Raw genomic sequence first — 20,269 nt, forward strand, 5'->3', positions numbered from 1 at the left:
AGTAAATCAATCACGGGAATCCTAAACTTAGGAATATCTTCTAAAATGTAATATTATATTGTAGAGAACAAATGTATCCTATCTGTTGCTTAATATGTATGTCAAAGTCTCTTCTATGAAAATTGTATGTCAAAAGTATGTCCCTAAAACTGTTTTGTAGAAAATTGTTCTCTTGAAGCTTTTCTCCCTGGGTCTCCACTGAAAATGGACTTGTAATCCAGTTGGACTCTCACAGTCAACAAATGTAAAATAAATGAATAAATAAAGCTTCTTTGACATTCTTCTGCCATTTCCTACCCCTGACACTTTATGCTAGTTGGCTGCAGTCCCTCAGAATCTACTGTTGACCTCTTTATTCAGACTCAGCCACCCCTCCCAGATTCTTGAAGCTGTTAAACTGTTCCACTATCTTCTCTTCTAGCTCACTTCTCAGCTTTTTCTGATTTTCTCCATTTGCTGCCATTGCAACCATCTTATCTGTGTTCACTTTCATCCCATGTGCCTTCAGTTTTGCATTCCATTCCCCAGTTATTTGCTGAAGTTTGGGTTCGTAGTCTACCTGTAATGCCACATTGTCTGCATACAGCAACTTGTTGACCTGTCCCCTCTGACCTGTTTTCTAATATAATCCCTAACCAGTATAAACAGCAACGGGCTCAGAGCTGAACCCTGATGCACACCCAATTGCACTGAGAACCCGACTATTACTCTGAATACTGTTCATGCTTGTGTCACTGGTCCTTGCACACAGCCTGCATTAATTTTCTCAGTGCTTCTGGGGCTTTGAACCCTCAAAGAACTGCCAAATCAGATTTCTTGGGATCTTGTCATATGCTTTCTCCAAGTCTAGAAATACCCAGTTGTACTCTTTCTTCATCTTTACCTTCTTCTGATTTGAATCGGAACTGCTCATCTCCCATCTTACATTCTACTACTCTGCATTTTTGTTTATCAATCATTCTATCCAGAACTTTCGTGCAGTGTGACAGGAGTTTGATACCTCTGCACTGCCCACATTTGTGAATGACTCTTTTGTTGTTGTTGTACACTGACACTAGATTGCTTATTCTCCAATGTGCTGGAATACACCATTCTCTACATACTACTATGAGTACCCGCTGGAGCCATTTCTCCCCTAACTCAGCCAACATCTTGATCATATCAGCTGTGACCTCATTTAAGTTGTGTTTTGCTTTTCCTGACTTAATTTTCTTTAGTGCTGTTCTTACTTCGTCTAGAGTGGGCTCACCTTTGTTTATCATGGACTGTGTAGCTTCTCTTGTTTTTTCTTTTTTCAGAAGCTGCTAGAAACATACCTCTCAACCTCTTAGTGCAAGAAATCTGGACAAATCCTAAACTAATGGGAGCACAAAGGCCCAAAATTAGAGACAGATTTTAAATATAATTTGTATAAACTTAGGAAAGTATTATAATAATATTTGTATTAGGATTAATTTTCTGAAGGATATGAATTTTGTAACTCAAATATATACCATCATTTAGTTACTTCAATCCTCAGTGATTTGCCAGAAAAACACAAATTTATGAGGAACACAACAAAGTATGAGGCAATAATCTGGACAGTCTGTGAAAATCTAGATAGCTGAGAGGTGTGATTGGAAGTATACCTTCCATCTCCCTTTGAAGTCCTCTGGACTGATGAGCAGGTTGTTAATGGAATCCTTTATGAAGGGTATCTGATGACCATCTTCTTTGTCTTTATGTTTATGCCTTACAATCTGATACAGTTTCTTTATGTCATCTGCTGAATCACTTTCCAAAAGCTGGTAGAGAGCTTCTGATGCCTTGTTCTTTGCTTTTGCAACTGCAGTCTTAGCCTCAGTGATAGCCAACCAGTATTCCTTCTTAGTCTGGTTTGTCTTTTCTAGCTCACACTTTTTTCTGCAGTCCTTCTTTCTTTTGATGACTTCCTGGGCTTCTGCACTTCACCACCAGCTTTCCTTATATACCTTATTTCCATACTTGGCTCAGACACGTAACTGTGCTATAGTCTAAACATATGCTATTTTGAGGTACCGCTATTCTTCAATTCCACCTATTTTCTCTTCTTCCTGAGGTGTTAGTGCTCTGAGTAATTCCTAGAATTCCTGTACTTTCTCTTCAGTCACCTTCCAGGTCTTTAGCCAAGTCTCTGCTGGCTTTACAGCCTTTTCTGACCATTGCTTGTAGCTGATTATGGCATCCAATGGTTTATGCTGTAGCCCACCCTTTTCACTGGAGATGAGTTTGCAATCTCTCATTCTACCACAATGCCTTTTCCTTACTAACAGTAAGTCTACTTGAGTTGCATTTTGGTCGCTCTTGTATGTGATCTTGTGACTGTCTCACTTGAATTATGCATTGACCACCTTCAAGCTATTTGCCAGAGAGATGTCTAGAAGGGTCTCTCTTTCCTTATTTCTATAGTCCCAGCCACGTACACCCAGACAGTTATAATATAATTTCTGTCTGTCTCAATATGTGCATTCAGGTCTCCCATTATCAACACCAGCTCATGTTGCCTAGCTTTATATATTAGGTCCTACAGCTGCTGCTTGGCTGCATCCTTTTCCTTGCTATCACAACCCTGCTGTGAGGCACAGGCCAGTATTGTGAATAGTACCCTGTCCTTACACTGGAGTCTAATTGTCATAAGTCCATCATTAAGTATGATGCGATTACTCACTTCCTTCTGAAGCCTCTCCCTTACCACATTTTTGACATCATTTCTAGTATGTCCTCCCTCTGAGTAGTAGCCTGGATTTGAAACCAATTGGCTTTGACCTTTGTCTTGTCTCTTGGATGCAGAGGAGAGGACACCCAGCCTCCTCCTTATCATCATATATTTCTCAGCAGATGATAACCTGACCTCATACTGAGTTTTTTTAAACTGCAGTATTATTTAATTGACTAATACTGTCCTCTATGAGGTTTAATGTGCTTCTCTTTATATACCAAAGCAAAAAACACGAAAGCGAGGACGAATGCAGGCTGGAAAAGATCCTCCAATTTTATTAACACACAAACCACAAAATAGTAATCCACAGAATGAACGCCTTCACAGTTACAGCGTTTTCGTCCAAATAGACTTCATCAGATAAAATTAACTTTTACTTTACGGTATTTATATAAAAACAATTTCCACTAGCACCAATCATTAAACCATTCTGTTTTAAACGTACAAATCAACCTACAAGCTGCTGAATAAATAATTAATTCATCACTTCCTGTTTCCATAATAATTGATTCTTTGTAAATGAATAAATAAACTTTTAAATAAATAAATAAATATATAAATATTATTTATACATTAAAAACTCCTATAAATGTTGACTGTTTATAAATATTCTAAATTACATGTTAAAAATGTGTTAAAAATGTTCGTTGAAAATCTTTTTAATGAAACTATTCTAACCTGAATGCTTAGTACAAATGTTACTTAAAATACAGCAAGGGTGACACCTACTGTCAAGATCTGGTAAGGGAATACAAAAATCACACTCTAGCAGATCTTATTTTCAGGAGAGGCAAAATAGAAATATATTCATTTAGCCCTGGTTTTTTATTTGCCTCCAGGGCCACTTGCCACCATAATTCTTTATAGGCAATATTTTCTTCCCAAAGGCCTCCTCTTATATTTCTTTTTATTTGATCTAAAACAAAAAATTGGAATTTGGCCCCCACACATGTTTTAGTGTGCCTATAAATAGCGTTTGTTTCTTTTCCCTTTTTAACATCATACATGTGTTCATAAATGCGTCTCTTTAATGTCCTTTCTGTCTTTCCTATGTAAAAAGAAGGACATTCCACGCAAATAGCCAAATACACCAGTCCTATAGATTCACAATTGTAATAACCCTTACTGGTTATACACCTTCCCCTGCTGGTCAAAAAAACTTTTTCTCTATTAATAATATGCTCACATTGTTTGCATTTGCCACATTTAAAAGTTCCAAATTTAACCCTAGTTCCAATTTGACTTCCCTTATTACCACAATTATTATTTTCCAAGATCCCTTTTATACTTACTGTATTTTTAAATACTATTCTTGGTGTCTCCTGTGGCAACCCATCCAGATCCGTGAGGGCCCTAAATCTCTCCCATTCCTTTTGGAATGCATTTTTAATATTTTTGTTCAATAAATTATATTCCAGAATCAAAGATTTTTGGAAATTTCCTTCTTTGTCTTCTTCTTTTTTATTCTGCTCACAATTCATACCAAAAATAGGTTCAAACCTCCCTTTTCTCCCTTCTTCCACTTCAATTCTTGACAGTAGGTGTCACCCTTGCTGTATTTTAAGTAACATTTGTACTAAGCATTCAGGTTAGAATAGTTTCATTAAAAAGATTTTCAACGAACATTTTTAACACATTTTTAACATGTAATTTAGAATATTTATAAACAGTCAACATTTATAGGAGTTTTTAATGTATAAATAATATTTATATATTTATTTATTTATTTAAAAGTTTATTTATTCATTTACAAAGAATCAATTATTATGGAAACAGGAAGTGATGAATTAATTATTTATTCAGCAGCTTGTAGGTTGATTTGTACGTTTAAAACAGAATGGTTTAATGATTGGTGCTAGTGGAAATTGTTTTTATATAAATACCGTAAAGTAAAAGTTAATTTTATCTGAAGAAGTCTATTTGGACGAAAACGCTGTAACTGTGAAGGCGTTCATTCTGTGGATTACTATTTTGTGGTTTGTGTGTTAATAAAATTGGAGGATCTTTTCCAGCCTGCATTCGTCCTCGCTTTCCTGTTTTTTGCTTTGGTCAGTGGAGTTTGGAGTTTGGAGCAGTATTTTACAACTTCTCTTTATATAGCTTTGTCTGACATTCTCATGGGTATGAAGATTAATAAAGTGTGTGTGTGTGTGTGTGTGTGTGTGTGTGTGTGTGTGTGTGTGTGTGTGTGTGTGTGTGTATATATATATATATATATATATATATATATATATATGTATGTACATTCTTACTATTCAATGATTCTTTGACTTTGGTGTGATTAAACCCCAAATGCTAGTTCAGTTACTTTATAATGTCTCTGTTTTGTCACGCACCTCTAAGTACTGTTAAGCTTTAGCCTCATGTGAAAGCATAACAGCAGCCAGTGTCAGCCTCCACAGAACAGTGACAGAAGCTAAATCAGCTGTAACGTCTTTGGCTTGCCACACTGCAAATTTTTTGTATTAAAAAAAAAACACTTTGGCAGTGCCAAATGTCTAACAGTTTTAATGCCAATAGTTCCTCAGAAGGACCCTTTCATTCTGTCCATTGCCTGTGTGGCACTGCTATGTGCTTTACAGCTTTTAAATCTGTAAAACACTTCATGCTACTATCCACGAGCACTTTCTTTTCTCTAACTGGTAGTCAATAGAGCAGATAAAACTCCATGCACTCAAAAAAAGAAATGGCTTCACTTTATAATCTTGAAATACTGAAATGTTGAATTTCAGTATCTTGAGGCTATAAAGCTGAACTTCCAAAATAGCGAAATTCCATAACCACTAATCCGAAAATGTTGAATTTGCAGTTGTGGTGGTGCGCTATGTGAATTGGGATATGCTGTATGCCTGATGTATGGTGTGGTGTGTGTATGGTTGGAGATTAAGGTAAGTGAATATTTTTTTAAGGGTTTTGGGTAGGGATTTGAGTTTATGTGAGTGTATTCAGAAGTTTTAGGTGTGGGTTAGGGTAGGCAGGTAAGAGTATGAGTGTGTAAGTGTTGAAAGTAGTGGTGTTTGTACATAAGTAATGTGTGCGCAGGGGGATTGTAGAGTGTGTAGTGGAGAGTTTGCTGTCTTTTTCTGTTGGGTGCGACCTCAGAGTTAGTATATATAAGTAGCGGGGGCTCAGTACCGCAAATGGGGGATGCAGAGGGGCTTGCCCCCCTGCTTATATGTAGTGTAGGTTTGTCTGTTTGTATTGTGTTTCTGTGTGTTTTGTTTGTTTGTTGTAATGTGGGGAGGATGGTGTATGTATTGTGTGGTGCTTGGTGTGTTTACATTTGCGATTTTGAATTTCGTGCTTTGGGGTTTTGGTGTTTTGATTTTTTGGCTTTATAGTCTCAATATACTGAAATTCGACATTTCAGTATTTCGAGATTATAAATTGAAACTATATATATATATATATATATATATATATATATATATATATATATATATATATATATATATATATATAACCAGTCACTGACTTATGACATTAGTCTGGAGAAAAGCAGACATTCAGATGCTATTGTGAGAAAAATTCCTAAAGAATCTACAGTGAGAAACTTCCATGTGAGGCAAACTTTCATCTAAGCATCAGACACAGTGCTGTCTTCCTGGGGGAATTGCTGAAATGTTTAGCTCAATCATTCATCGTAGCTTAAACTTTTATAAAGTTTTGTTTGTCGGCTGTTTGAAAGACTGCTACAGTAATTTGCTGAAGAGATATTCTTTAAAGGGGATTAAGTAAAATAACCTTCTTGACTGAAGATTTCTTTTTTCTTTTTGGGGGGGTAGAAATCTGTGTTATTTGTACAGAGGGCTAAGACAGTTATTCTTTGTGTACAGTTGTGCAGCATGGCTGCCTCTCCTGCACCCCTCCATATGGTGGCAAATCCCAAACTTATATCTATCAACTCAGAGACTGATATACCTCAGAGAAAAGGGAATATTCCAAGAAAAGGCATTAATATTAGTAAGTCTGTTTTTTTTGACCATTCAGTCTCGGTATTTTGGGACTCGCTCTAGAGGGTTCTGACAATTCAAATGATTAGCTTGCAGGGCTCACATAACATTGCTGTATTATACTGTTCCTATATGTGTGTGTGTGTGTGTGTGTGTGTGTGTGTGTGTGTGTGTGTGTGTGTGTGTGTGTGTGTGTGTGTGTTGCAGTGCAATACTCAAGGACTGTTGCAATTAGGGAAATGGTCTTTTCTGCCAATATTAAAAAAAAAACATTGTTAAATCACTCACAGCAGCATGTAAAACAAATCACCTTTATCTTATAAAACATAAAATAAAGGTGATTTGATTTATATCCTGGTCTAAGTGATTGCACAGCATTTCTTTTGCTTACTGGTTCAATTCATGCGATGCTCTTAGAAGTGAAACATTGTTATTGCTTTAACCCCATTATGCAGTAATTCCAGAATTTACCTCTCACCTGTGTTCAAGAGTTCTGGACAAAACCAAAGTTAATGGGAGACAAAGGTTTAAAATCAGGGACGATTTTTAAAAATATTTCAGAAAAACAGGTTTTATAGTAACGTGTAGTTTGTGAGCAATAACAAGTATGAATGTCAAATGTTTGGCATTATTGAATTACTGTAATCTGCAGTGATTTACAAGAAAGTCAAATTGCTTTTCAGGGGACAGGAAAATAATCTGAGGCAAAATCAGGGACAGTTGAGAGATATGTCTCAGAGTTAATTATATAAGTTAACGGAGTACAGTGGGTACTGTCCTTATATATGGCTGCAAGGGGTTCCATTCCCCTCCCCACATGCAAAGACTGCTATTCCAAGGTAGTCTTCTATCAAGAGAATCCTTTTGTCAGATAACCTTACTTAAGTGAGATTCATTGAATATTAATTCACTGAAATGACCTGGAACCATATGCCAGGAATATTCACTCACGTAGTTTCTTAATGTGCACCTTAGAGTGGCGCATATTAGAGGGCCCACATCACTTTGAGCATGTATACTCTCTCCAAGAAAGTAATCCCTTGAATCCAAAATGAAAAACCATGACAAGAACTACTGAAGACAGCTTAAACATGACTGACTGCCATTTTCTTTATCTGCCAAGTGTGTTTATTCATTTAACTGATTTCCTTCAACAAAGTGATAAAAAGTGGAAGGCAAGTGCCAAAGTTTACAATATTATCATTGTATCTTGAACAACACTGCAAGACCATTTATAGCACAATATTCTGCTTTTTAACCTATGAAATTCAAAGCTGGCTACTTACTGCAAGTTCTTTACAATGCATTTCAGTCATAATCCTCTTAAATATTTCTTTTGGTACTAGTGATGCTCCAATAAAGCCTGTAAAGCAAATGATAATGAAAAGCTAATATGTTATTCTAATCATGTATATGCCGTATATAAACTTAACTTATTCATCTATCTGTTTTTTGGTACAAGATGAGTTTCACAACTGACACTGAATAGAAACTGTCACATTCTAATCAATGTAGTCTTAGCATAAGCTCAGGCATCCTTCACCATTGCTTGTTTTCAGACTCTGAAGCACTACATGAGAAACAGGATACTGGAAACAGCCAATTTAGAACAAAATGCTATTAAATTAAATGAATTGGTTCTACACAAAGATTGAGTTAATAAATTACAATCTTCCTAGTAAAACAAATTCAGATGAACAAATATGCTGACATCTTGAGACCTCAAAAAAAGAAAAAAAAGGTCTGAACTTACTGATTCCCATTGCTGGTGGATTTACTACACATCAGCAAGCCAGATGGCATCAAAAACATTCACTCTAGGGAATCTAAACCTCTTCTGCAACATCAACAGAAAGGTTTGGAGGGACAGGAATATTTCACAGAGGATACCACTGCTATGGAGCAGACTCCACACCCACAAAACGCAAAGTTAATTTCTGTCCATTTTCAAGTGCAACTTAGAGCTGTGGATAGGAAATAGAAAATTTACCTCAGGACTACCCCCTGTACTACTAATGGACAGCTGCAGCTCCTAAATTCTTTATCCCATTCATGGGTCCCCTCCAATAAGTTATGGTATGATCCCAATTATTCTTATTAGGGGTAATAATTATCGAACATGGGCTGGGTAAACAAATAGGATAGGATAGGTTATTTCAAGCACAAAAAGGTGAAATGGCTTGTCTTAAAGAGACCCACAAGTGCAGCTAGCCTAGTGCCTACCTATGATATTATAAACCTATGAACATATTGAAAAGGCTCAGATGTGTGACAGTGGAATTTGGTGACGGGGGTGATTTAACCATTTTCTACCTCTTGCCCCTTCCTGGCCTCACCCCAGCTCTACCCCACCATTAACTTTAACACTACAAGTACAACTATGGAATACTTAAACCGTTCTTCAGTAAGTAGGGCAGTGACATGTTGGGTCCAGCCTGGAGCTGTGACATGTGATGTCTGGCTTGGAGCTGTGATGTATGGAGTCTAGCTGTGACATTTTGCAAAGCAGCTCATAAGTGTAAGAGGTAGCATACAGTACTTTTAAATTATTCTGGATGACAACACCTGACATTCTATTGCATTCCTGACAGCAGCTATGGCATTCTGCTTTGCATTTTATAATTTGAAACAATTATTGTTTTCATAAAGCTATTCTGTGATGGCAAGTGTTATTCTAAAATTGCTAAACTCTCCATTTATGACTGGAGCTGTGACATTTTGCAATTCACTTTATAACTGAAAAATTTACTTACACTATTTAAAACATAGACATACACACAATTGTTATGCTTTATAGACCTGTCAATTGAAAAAAAAATGCAAAGGAGGTAATTTGTTTTGCTCTGTCATGTCGTAAACTATTCATATTAGTATAATGCATGAATAACACTTTCTGCTGGTGCTCTTCCATGTGCTTCTTACAGAAAATGAAGCTGCAAGTGTCAACTACCTTGATGGTGCTCACCAAGTCCTCACATGAATTGCAAGGATTGCCCTGTTGTGGGGTGACTATTCATCTTGGCTTTTTTTTTCTGTTGTTGCCATGGGTAGTACTACACTGGGGCATACAGGGGCATGTGCCCAGGCTGTGAAACTGTGTGCCCTGGTGAGTACCCAAATTTATCTCTTGAAGGGGAAAAAAACTAATAAAAGATTCCTTTCATTTTTAGTAGCAAGCAGTCTATTTGCAAACTTGTGATTGAAGCAAATGCAATTGCTGTTTTCCAAATTTTACTTTTTCTTTAAAATGAAATTAGATGAGATGTAAAAACATACTCTCATTCCACTGTAGAATGCACCTGGAAATTATAGGCCTGCTCTTCCCCAAAGTCTTAATAATGGCAGCAGCTAGTGGCAGACTGGATGATACTTCCCATGATGCATTACACTTTCCTCAGTTATCCAACCCATAAACACCTAAAACTATATTCTACTTTGGAGGTGTTATTGTAGTATGTAGCTAAAGGTGGTATCTGGATTGACATGAGTGAAGGCTATTGGTTTGGCCTATTATCTCCGATAGTGTATTTCACTAGACAGTAAAAGTAGTAAGGCAGTTGATCAAAAATTGCATGCCTCAATTATAGCTTCCAGCCAGCAATGCTGTGGGTAGTCTAAAATAAAGTAATAACAAATGAGGTGGGGGAGAAGGCTAATAACATTTGTTCCTGATACTCTGTAATTAGAGCTAGTGAGATAGACTATAAGAATAATTTAGAATCTGATAAGTATTGAAGAGAAAGTAATACTTGGCAATGGTGACATTAGGGCATGTTCTGTCAACATGTATGTGTGAGGATATAAGTGTGTGGTTTTATATAATATATATATATATATATATATATATATATATATATATATATATATATATATATATATATGTGTGTGTGTGTGTGTGTGTGTGTGTATGTGGGTGTCACAGTACAAAGAATTAGCAACATAGCTGGTAGAATGCAGTACTAATAACTGTGATGATTGAGAAAGGATAACATTTTTTTTGTCATTAAGAGTTTGTAATTAGAGATGAGAGAATATGAGAATAATTTTAAAAGTGAAATGTAAGGAAGTCCTAGTAGCATTTTGCATGTGTATGTGTGCTTTTTGTGTGAGTATGACTGTATATGTGTATATGTGTGCTTGTAGTTATTCAGTAATGGCACAGAGCAATTCAAGGATTATTTCAGGTACCAGAATTCAAGCAGTTAACCAAACCTGGGCTTGTCAATTCATACTTATATTGATGCTGAGTATATGTGCTTGTTTTTTTTTTTTTTTTTTTGATGAAGGCTGTTGCTTGGCATGTACGCCCTGGACTTATGCAACTTGAGTTGTTTCTTGTTTGATTATGAAGAGCTGTATCCATGTGTTTAAAACACACTATCCTACGTTTTATATTATAGCTGCTGGATAAATTTAGTAATAGAGTAAAAGTGTAAAAGGAAAATATTATGTTGAAAGTGAATGACTGTTGAGAAACAAAGGAAGACTGAACATTAAAAGTGCTTTTTATAAGTATATTTTCTGTGAGGCAAACAGAAATTAGATTTTCCTCGCTCTCCCATCCTGGTGGTGTTGTGCTGTTAAACCCACTGCTCTTTACTTTCCCATCCCTCATGTTAACTTGATCACACAAATCCTTCCCTCTTCTCTTTTATTGGATGTTATCAGAAAGAACAAAATTAGCATTTTTGAAGTCATTCCCCCTTAAGTCATTTAAATTGATTTGACCCACTCTCACCTTATTCCATAGATCCATTGAGTGCCCCCCCCATACAATCCATCTTACTCTTTAAAAATTAGTGGCTCTCCCCTTGCACTGCTAAAGCTTGAGTTCTCTCTCTTTCATATCTTCCTAACTGCTTAGTGTACAATGCTGCTCTTAGGATATTAACCCACTTTTTTCCCATCTAACCTTTAAAATCGGCAACAGCCGGTGCAAGAGATCCAATTAATGAAGAGCCCACATTCTGCTTCTCAGTAGTCATCTTGAGATTACTACTTCTATTTTGCTTCTGTTGAGAAAAGAAGCATAGGGGCATTGTTTCTTGGTGACTGATGATCACAGGAAGCCTGATAACTGCTTCATAGGTGCCAATTTGAAATGTGTGCTACTGTCCTGCTACTGGTGAGAGAAGAAGCAGAGGGTCATTGCCTCCTGTCTCTGACTGGGTAGTGAGTTTCTGTATGGGACCTTCCTGATTGTCTGGTTGCTAGTCAAGGCATCAGCCAGGAAAAGGCTAACAAAAGCCTAGAAACTCCTGCATCATCTGGGATTTTACTACTGACCACTAAAGAGCCTGTGGTCAGCTTCTCATCTTGGGATTAGTGCTGCTGTTTTGCAGAATTAAAGGGACATTGAATCCCAGCAGTGTGATCCTGTGGTGATTCCAGCAGTAGTAGAAACCAGTTAGTAGCCATTTAGGAGAATCACCACCATTCATTATTCTAGACAAAGCTATTCATTTAGTAGTTTAATTAGCTACTGTCTAACTTATCTTCAACACATCTCCCTAAATACTTCATTCAAAAATCTTCAGGGTCTACTATAGTAGTTTCCCTTATGTGTTTGGCAGTGCCCTGTATACATGCAGACACGTTGAGTTGACATTCTACCTGTAAAAGCACCCTTGAAATCCCTCCATTTCCAAGTTATGCACAGGACAACTATTTTTACAGTGACAAACACTACCCCCAGATTTGTGAACCAAACACTCCTGGCTTAACTGTACATTTTCACAGTAACTGTCTAATCAATAAAAAAAGGCTTGTTGCCATGGATATGAACTTTGCCAGCTTGGTGGATATGAGCATCGTGAAGCAGTACAGACATTTCATCATGTTCACTGACAACCAGCTAATTCTCAAACAAACTGATAAGGTATGGAAGAGATGTATTTACATAATGTCCCTGGAGACATTGCTCTCATATAAAAGTACTAATGTCAATCAGGTTGTCGGTAGTACACATACTGCATCCATGACATACAGCAGGAGCCAGCCACATAGACCCACATTTGCTGAGGCATGTGAAGTTAACATCCTTGAACACCAAATGCCTCCTAGATGAAGCATGCATAATAATCTCAGCACCCCCACATGCACTCTTTCAAAACAACATCCACATACAGCCACATCTCATGGAGGCTCTACTTCTAAGTCCATGGCAAGCTGCCACACAAACCAACATTCTGGTCATTGGAGACCACATTGTGAGAAACAGTAATGTCCCTCTCACCAGGATGAGTAAGGAAAAAGTCACAGTCAGTTGCTTATCAGGGACTAGGATCCACAAGATTATGCAAGTAGTCATGTCATTGGACCACAAATACCAGTATGACTCAGTCAAAGTCCATGTGATTGTAAATGACTGGGGACATGCTTCCCTAGACTATATAAATGGAGACATAATGGAGCTCTCAGACAATGTATTCCAGTCTGATATGACCCTAGCATTGGGCAGCATTCTACCTTGTCAAAGGATGATGCCACAATACAAAAATAAGATAACTGACTTTAATAATTGGCTTAGTTTCTGCTGTCATTCTAAGGGGGTGTAACATTTTTCATCATGGAAGTAGATGGTTAACAGACCATGCTGCTTTGCCAGTGATGGTCTGCAGCTTTCCTCTTTAGGCTTTTGAATATTAGACAAAACATCATTCTTCCCATAGTGCCTTTTTAGACAAAGCCACCCCGGCAATCCTTCTGAAATAGCAAATCAAAACCAAGAGAATCTAAAGGTGTTACTGCTCAATGGAGTCTAAACAAGAAACTCCACTCCCTAAGTGTTCTACTTACCCTAGAGAATGCTGTCATCTGTGCAGCCACTGAGTCTAGGTTTAAAGCTGTGAAGGCTATAATGTTTTCCACACATTTAAATTAGCTACTACTCAGGCAGGGACTAAAGTTAGAAGCATCTTGACTTACACCACAAATGAATATAATTGGTGAAACAGGACAGTACACTTGAGCTTCTATACATTCAAATCACCAAAGGCAAAATCCAATGCCACCTCCATACAAGCTATAGGTCCCACTTTATGAACCAGGAAACCCATAATACACAGTTAAGCTTACTGGTGACACTCACCATCGATCCCAATACCATATTCATGGGTGACTTTAATTACCCGGTATTAACTGGGAATTAAATAGGACCCCAAACATGCAGGCACAGAGATCCTGGACTCAAACTCCCAAGACCAGATTGTTAATACAATGACTAGGAGTGACAATATACTTAATCTGGTCTTCATTAATAATGGAGAGCGCTGCACACCTCCTAGTGTAATGTCCTCTCTGGTGATGTCAGACTGAATGGTTTCCTTTGTAGTAAATATAAAACCTGAAACCTCAGCTAACCCTGGAATCCCCAGAAACTACTCTAAGAATAACTTACTAGTATTAAGCAATAACCTGGCAACATTTCAAGCCCCCCCCCCCCCAATAAACCCTGAGAACACTGTTGTTTATGCAGAACTGTTCACAGAAATCCAATACAGGTACATTAATAGCTGCAAAGAGACAGATGTATCCACCAGGAATAAGTACAGAACTAACACAAAAAACAATCCAATTTGATGGAATCACAATGTCAATAGGATATATAACAGAAGAAAGAAAATCATGGAAAAAATTAGGAGGTGTAGCACCCAGCAGGATAAAATCACCCCCATCAAATTAAACAAACAACTCAGAGGACAAACAAAGTCTACCAAAGCCAAATTTGAGGTAAATCTGGCCTCCCAGACCAAAGACAACCACAGTGCATTCTTTAGTTATGTCTGCAACCTTAATGGCAATGCACAATTGTGTTCAGAGCTCATTGTTAATGGAGCCACCTATACTGAGCCAGAAGCTGCAGCAAACTTACTGGCAGACAAATTCATCTCTAACTTTACCCCTCTCCAAGCCTCCCCTCAAGAAATACCATCAAATATAACTCAGCTATCTATCACTACAGAACAGGTCCTCAATGATCTCTGTACAGTCAAGAACACTGCATGTGTGGGTCCCAACAATATCCAAGGGTGCTTTCTAAATAACATGAAACAGAACAAGTCAGGTCCTCTGGAATCACTGTTTAATGGTAGTTTCCAAGCAGGCTTACCATACAAATGGAGAACATCAACCATCATCTCTCTGCACAAAGGCAGAGAAGTTACAATCCATGGACCCTGGAAATAACAGACCCATAAGTCTGACTTGTCTCATATGCAAAGCCACGGAAAGAATTATGGAACTGATCAATAATGAGATAAGAAGCCCCTAGAAACTAGACTCAATCTACTTTGGTTTCATCAAGGGCAGGTCATGCCTACTCAGTCTGGTAGACTTCATTGAGAAGGTCACCAAAGCAATGGAGAGGAACAAAATGCTTCACACTACCTACCTTTAGCTGGTCAAGGCATTAGACACAATACTCCACTTGGGCATTGTTGACAAACTCAAGTCATTATGTATAAACCCTCATGTCACCTAGTGGATAGCCAGTTGGCTCACAAACAAGACCTAGGAAGTTACAAATAGGGAGTTTACCTCTATAAATTAGGCAGTCACCAGCAGAGTCCCACAAGGATCAGTCCTGGGACTGCTTCTTTTTGGCAATTACTTTTCTGAAGTCAAGGCCAATGTCAAGAGCCTATAGGTCACTAAATTTGCAGATGATTGCAAATTAGGAGTGGCTATAGAATCCTCCGCACTAATGTCTTCCAAGAACAGATGACATAGGCAAAGAACTGGTGTCAAAGCCAAGGACTAAAATTAAAAGTCAAAAAATGAATAATAGTATCCTACAGGAAGATAGCTACCCTTGCTAACACATTCATAAGAGTTGATCCATTAGTCAGGGACTTGTGGATGCACATACTAACCTAGCCTTTGACCACCACATGTCTACACAACTGTGGCATGTCTGGAGGAAATGAGAGAACATGGGTAAATGCATACAGAGACAGGGAAGCCATGTAGGCTCCATATAGAAAAAGGCATTGCACAACTTATAAACATAGATATGGCATCTAGGTCTATGAAGGACTTTGTTCTAGTGAATTCAGTACTCATCAGAGCTATCATTGAGTACAGTGTCCCCTTTTTTATGGCTCTCCATCCATGTAGAGCACCTCCCTAACCCACTTCAAGTGTAAATTGGACAACTGGAATGGTGAACCAGGGATTTACTCCTGGTTTGGCACCTATGTCTACAATGGTCGAAGGCAGCCTGTAAATATTTCATTTCCCAGGCCCCTGATTCTAAATGTTTCATCTCACATGCCTCTGCTTACACTACCGAGCAGTTCATGCTACTGCATTTGTTTGCTACAAATTTGTATTTTTAGTGCTGGATTTTCCTTGGGGAAAGGCTACAAAACATCATATTGTTTATGGTTGTCACTGTCTCTTGGTTTGTTCGTTGCATTATGTTCTGCACTATTTTAATATTGTTAAGCAGATTTTTCTAAGGTTACTAATCTGTAGTCCAAGTACTGGGGTAACCTACTGGTGAACGAAGAGTGAATGCTTGAGCTTCAACTGCCCAAGGTTCAGCTCACCGATGAGCAGAGTTTCTCTACAGGAAATCACTGTTAGTGAGTTCTGCCAGAAGTGGTGCTCTTTTTTTTGGTGGGGGGATTTCCCCCTACTTTGAGTTGGTGTGACCTTGTTGGGCTTGCCACCCACATCATGGAGTGCAGGGGCTCTTGTCCCCCTGCAATGACCACTTAAAGTGTTTTTCAGCAGTTTTTTGGAAAATGCAGTTCAAGGATTCTGATCCTCAGTGCATTCAGTTTTGTCCACTCAAAGTGGAAGCCAAGTACTGACAAATCCTCTTCCACTTTCTCCCTGAGGTGTCAAAGTTATCACTGTAATCCCAAACATGTTAACTAATCATTCTTACTTCAGTTTTCAAAGAACTTTTAACAGACGTAAACTATTTATGCTGTTCATCAGTGAGATGTTGTGTGTTTTTATCCTGAAGACTGGTGACTGAATTAGTCTGATTTGTATTGCTCTTAACATCTCTTCAAGGCTCATACCCAGTGTTTGGCATCAACATTCTGTAAGGCTGCAGGATGGCCCCCAATCACCCCCCACAAAAGCTATGTTTGGCTGGGAGAAAAAAACAAAAAAAAACATCCTTTATTCTCTGATTATCTGCTTTACTGTAAACAAGATTTCAATATATACCTATTTCGGATAAAGCTAATAATCAGTGAAGTCTGAAATTCATATGCCTGTCATTATCTAGTGTGTCTTCAGCCCTCAATGATTTGCCAGAAAACTACAAAATTTATGAGGATCAGACTAAAAAAAGAATCTGGACATTTTGTAAAATTCTGACCAGTTGCTTGATTATATTCCTCCTTAACAGGAATGTCCCTGTCTGGACAGCTGGTTTCTATGAAAAAATGGCAGCCTCCTGAGAGTTAATGATAAAACATATTTCCTAAGATTACTTTAATAGTTGCATAAAACAATTATTTTTATCTGAATCATCTCAGTGCCATATGAAACACCTCAGATTCTGCAACAGTAGTCTTTTATTCTACAAAAAGTGAAGTTAAGTCCTTTGCACAGGTTGTGGGTATGGTTTGTCCTGCAAAGTCCGACACTTCTATAAAATATGTCCTATTTTGGACATATGAAAAGTGACTAACAGGCATCCCCAATGAGATGAGTAAAAGTGACTTAATGCTGCTGTTGCTTGATCACTATGAAACAACAGCTGCTGATATGCTATGGTAGCAGTACAGTCACGCAGTACATTGTATTTGCTGAAATTAGTGTAAAACTATTATGACTAAGTCTTATGATTGTATGCATGTGTGTGTTGTGGGGGTGCAGTATATTTAAGAGTAACAATTTGGCCATAATTTCTTTCACTTACCAGCACAAATGTAAGCCTTGCACATGGTAGGTTTCAATCTTTTGGTAGCGTGGCAGCAGCAGGATGTGTATGTAAACAACTATTCATTGGCACACTAGTGCAGTGAGTATCATTGCCATGTCACAGTGCTTTGCTCTGATTGAGTTCATGGTATTGGCTTTTTCTATGTGGAGACTACATGCCTTCCCTGTTTCTGTATGGGTTTACCCATGTGCTCTTGTTTCCTCTGGACATGCCAGAGCAGAAATGGCATTCTGTCCATTTCTGTAAAGGTTAGCATGCAGCTTGTTTGTGTTTCTGCATCTTGTAATGGCCTGGCTTGGTGGAGGCAGCATCAGCATGTGTGCCATAAAATATATCACTAATTATCACTCAAGAATAGGACATAAAATGTGTTACAGAACATCCAGACCCTTAGAGGTTCGAAACTATATATTCCAAACTATATAAATATATTTTACATGGATTTAGTGGAAGCCACTGCCTTCACAACCCCCCCCCCCACACTTATTATGAAGCTGGCCTTGATCAAAGGTGCACACAGATGGTTGCTGTAACCTGCGTGAGGAGACTGGGGATAGTTGTGGTCATTATTTCTTTAATTTTTCTCACAAGCCTCAGAGATATACACAGAAGGTCATTATAGCTATTGTTGGGACTAGGGACAGTGTGGTCATTATTTCTTAATTGTTTCCTCACAAATCTCAAAGGTATGCAATGAAGGTCACTATAGGTTTTGTACAAACAAGTGTTTTTCTAGGAGCAACAGGCTGGAACACTTTACCATGATTATTTTTTTTTTCACTTTCCTGAAAAGCAAACATCAGACATACACGTGTGGCTATCTTTTGAGGATGGGGTAAGGCTAAGGCAGAGGAGTGTCTAGATCATTTGGAGTCCAGGGTGAAATCATCATTTGTTCCCCTGAGCAAAAAAAAAGAAAAAATTTGACCAGCAGTTAGAAAAATGCCTTGACAACTTTTCACAAGAACATAAGAGACACAGAGGCTCAAAAGCAAGCCAAAATAGGAAGTCTTATTGAAAATGTAATGCATTTTCAGAGTTAATCGTTTAACTGCCATGTGATACATAACCAACACAACACAGCTTTACAAATTTAAAGAAACCACACTGATATTAAAAATAAAGCAGAATTCAGCTCAATCCACATCTCTTTGCAGGTACAGCCCAAATGCCAACAGCAGCAGCATAACAAATTATACTAACAAGAGCTTGGAAAATATGAACTGCAACACATAAATAACTGCAGCTGTGACACAGACAGAAAAATCATGACCTAACTGAGATGCAGCTAAAATATACATTCTGAACATCCAATATTATATGTATACTTTACTCAAAGTTTAATGTGCACTGTCACACCATTTGTACCTGGTGTTTTTATTACATTGACAGATCCACGTAACACAATGTTTTAATATTACACTAATGTACCTTTAATTTCTCTACAAACTGTCTAAAAGTTCTCTTAACCATTGTTTTTATATTGTTCCCAGGATTCAGTAAACTCTGTGTAGAGCCTACACAGAGTTTACATGTTAGCGTGATGGTGTGCAGCGAGCGGTAGTTAGCAATGCATATTAATTATGCACAGCACACCTAACCTAGATTTCATGGCTGATAACAGTGTTGCTGGTCAGAAAATCATGTAAAGTGAATGAGGATATCAATTCTGTGTAAAGCAGAGCACCTACAGTTCATGGATTTACGAGGAACACCATGATAATCACCAGGGATTCACAACAGCTGTTAATCTGTAAAGGCCAACTTAATGAGGAGACAAATAACCAAAAATAGGGACATATCTGACGTGGATGTTACATCGAAATGTGTTGGAATGTGACACTCTCAACCTCTTAGAGCAAGAAATCTGGACATAGCCATCAATAATGGGGAGACAAAGGCCCAACAATAGGGACAGATTTTTAATATTGCTCTTCCAAACTTAGAGATTTGATTGAATAATAGGTTATACAGTAGCTTGCACTTTCTGAAGAGCATGACATTTGAAACTTAAATGTCTGTCATCAGTTCTGACTTCAATCTGCAATGACATGGCAATGATTTGCCAGAAAACCAAACTTATGAGAAAAAGATCAAAAATATGAGAGAAAAATTGGACATTCTGCACAAATCAGGGCTGTTGAGAGGTATGAACTAAAATGTATGTAATATTGACTCACATCACTCCTGAGATCATCTCAGTGATATGGCAGAAGGTCACAAGTTTGATAAGGAGCAGATTTGGACATCCTGGGAATATATGGACAGTAGATGAGTATGAATGTGAAGTATATGGTCCAAACACAGTACAGGACAGTGTACCTACAGTGCAGAGTATTGTGATATCCCATTCATGGTATTGTATACCGAAGCTATGTAAATTATCTGTAATGGGACATGTACTGCCATGTAAAATGAACACTTGGGGGAAGTGTGTTTATTAAATAGGGACATACAGATGAATTGTAGGAATGAACACAGGGAAAGAGGACAGATAAAACTACCCAATGTGCAGCAGAGGAGGTCATGTCAATGGAAGATGGTTGCAGCAGCAACACCAATCACATATCTATATGGTATAGCAGGGACTGTACAGTGAAAATGTAGGGAGGATGTCTCTGTGAGATAAGCATCCTTACACGAATAATGTAGAGGACATCTATCAGGGAT

At 37.9% G+C, this 20,269-nt stretch overlaps 1 protein-coding gene across 1 annotated transcript in view; it reads right to left on the reverse strand.

The window, feature by feature from the left end:
• LOC122817287 (medium-chain acyl-CoA ligase ACSF2, mitochondrial-like) overlaps positions 1 to 20,269 on the reverse strand; it is a 1,325,947-nt gene that overhangs the window by 544,052 nt on the left and 761,626 nt on the right. Inside the window, exon 10 of the mRNA XM_044090513.1 lies at positions 7,977 to 8,053. Within this exon, the coding sequence (XP_043946448.1) occupies positions 7,977 to 8,053 (77 nt within the window). The remainder of the gene's footprint in view (positions 1 to 7,976; positions 8,054 to 20,269) is intronic.

Source organism: Protopterus annectens, chromosome 12.part0 (assembly GCF_019279795.1).
Source record: "Protopterus annectens isolate FY-2018-M chromosome 12.part0, PAN1.0, whole genome shotgun sequence".
NCBI lineage: Eukaryota > Metazoa > Chordata > Ceratodontiformes > Protopteridae > Protopterus > Protopterus annectens.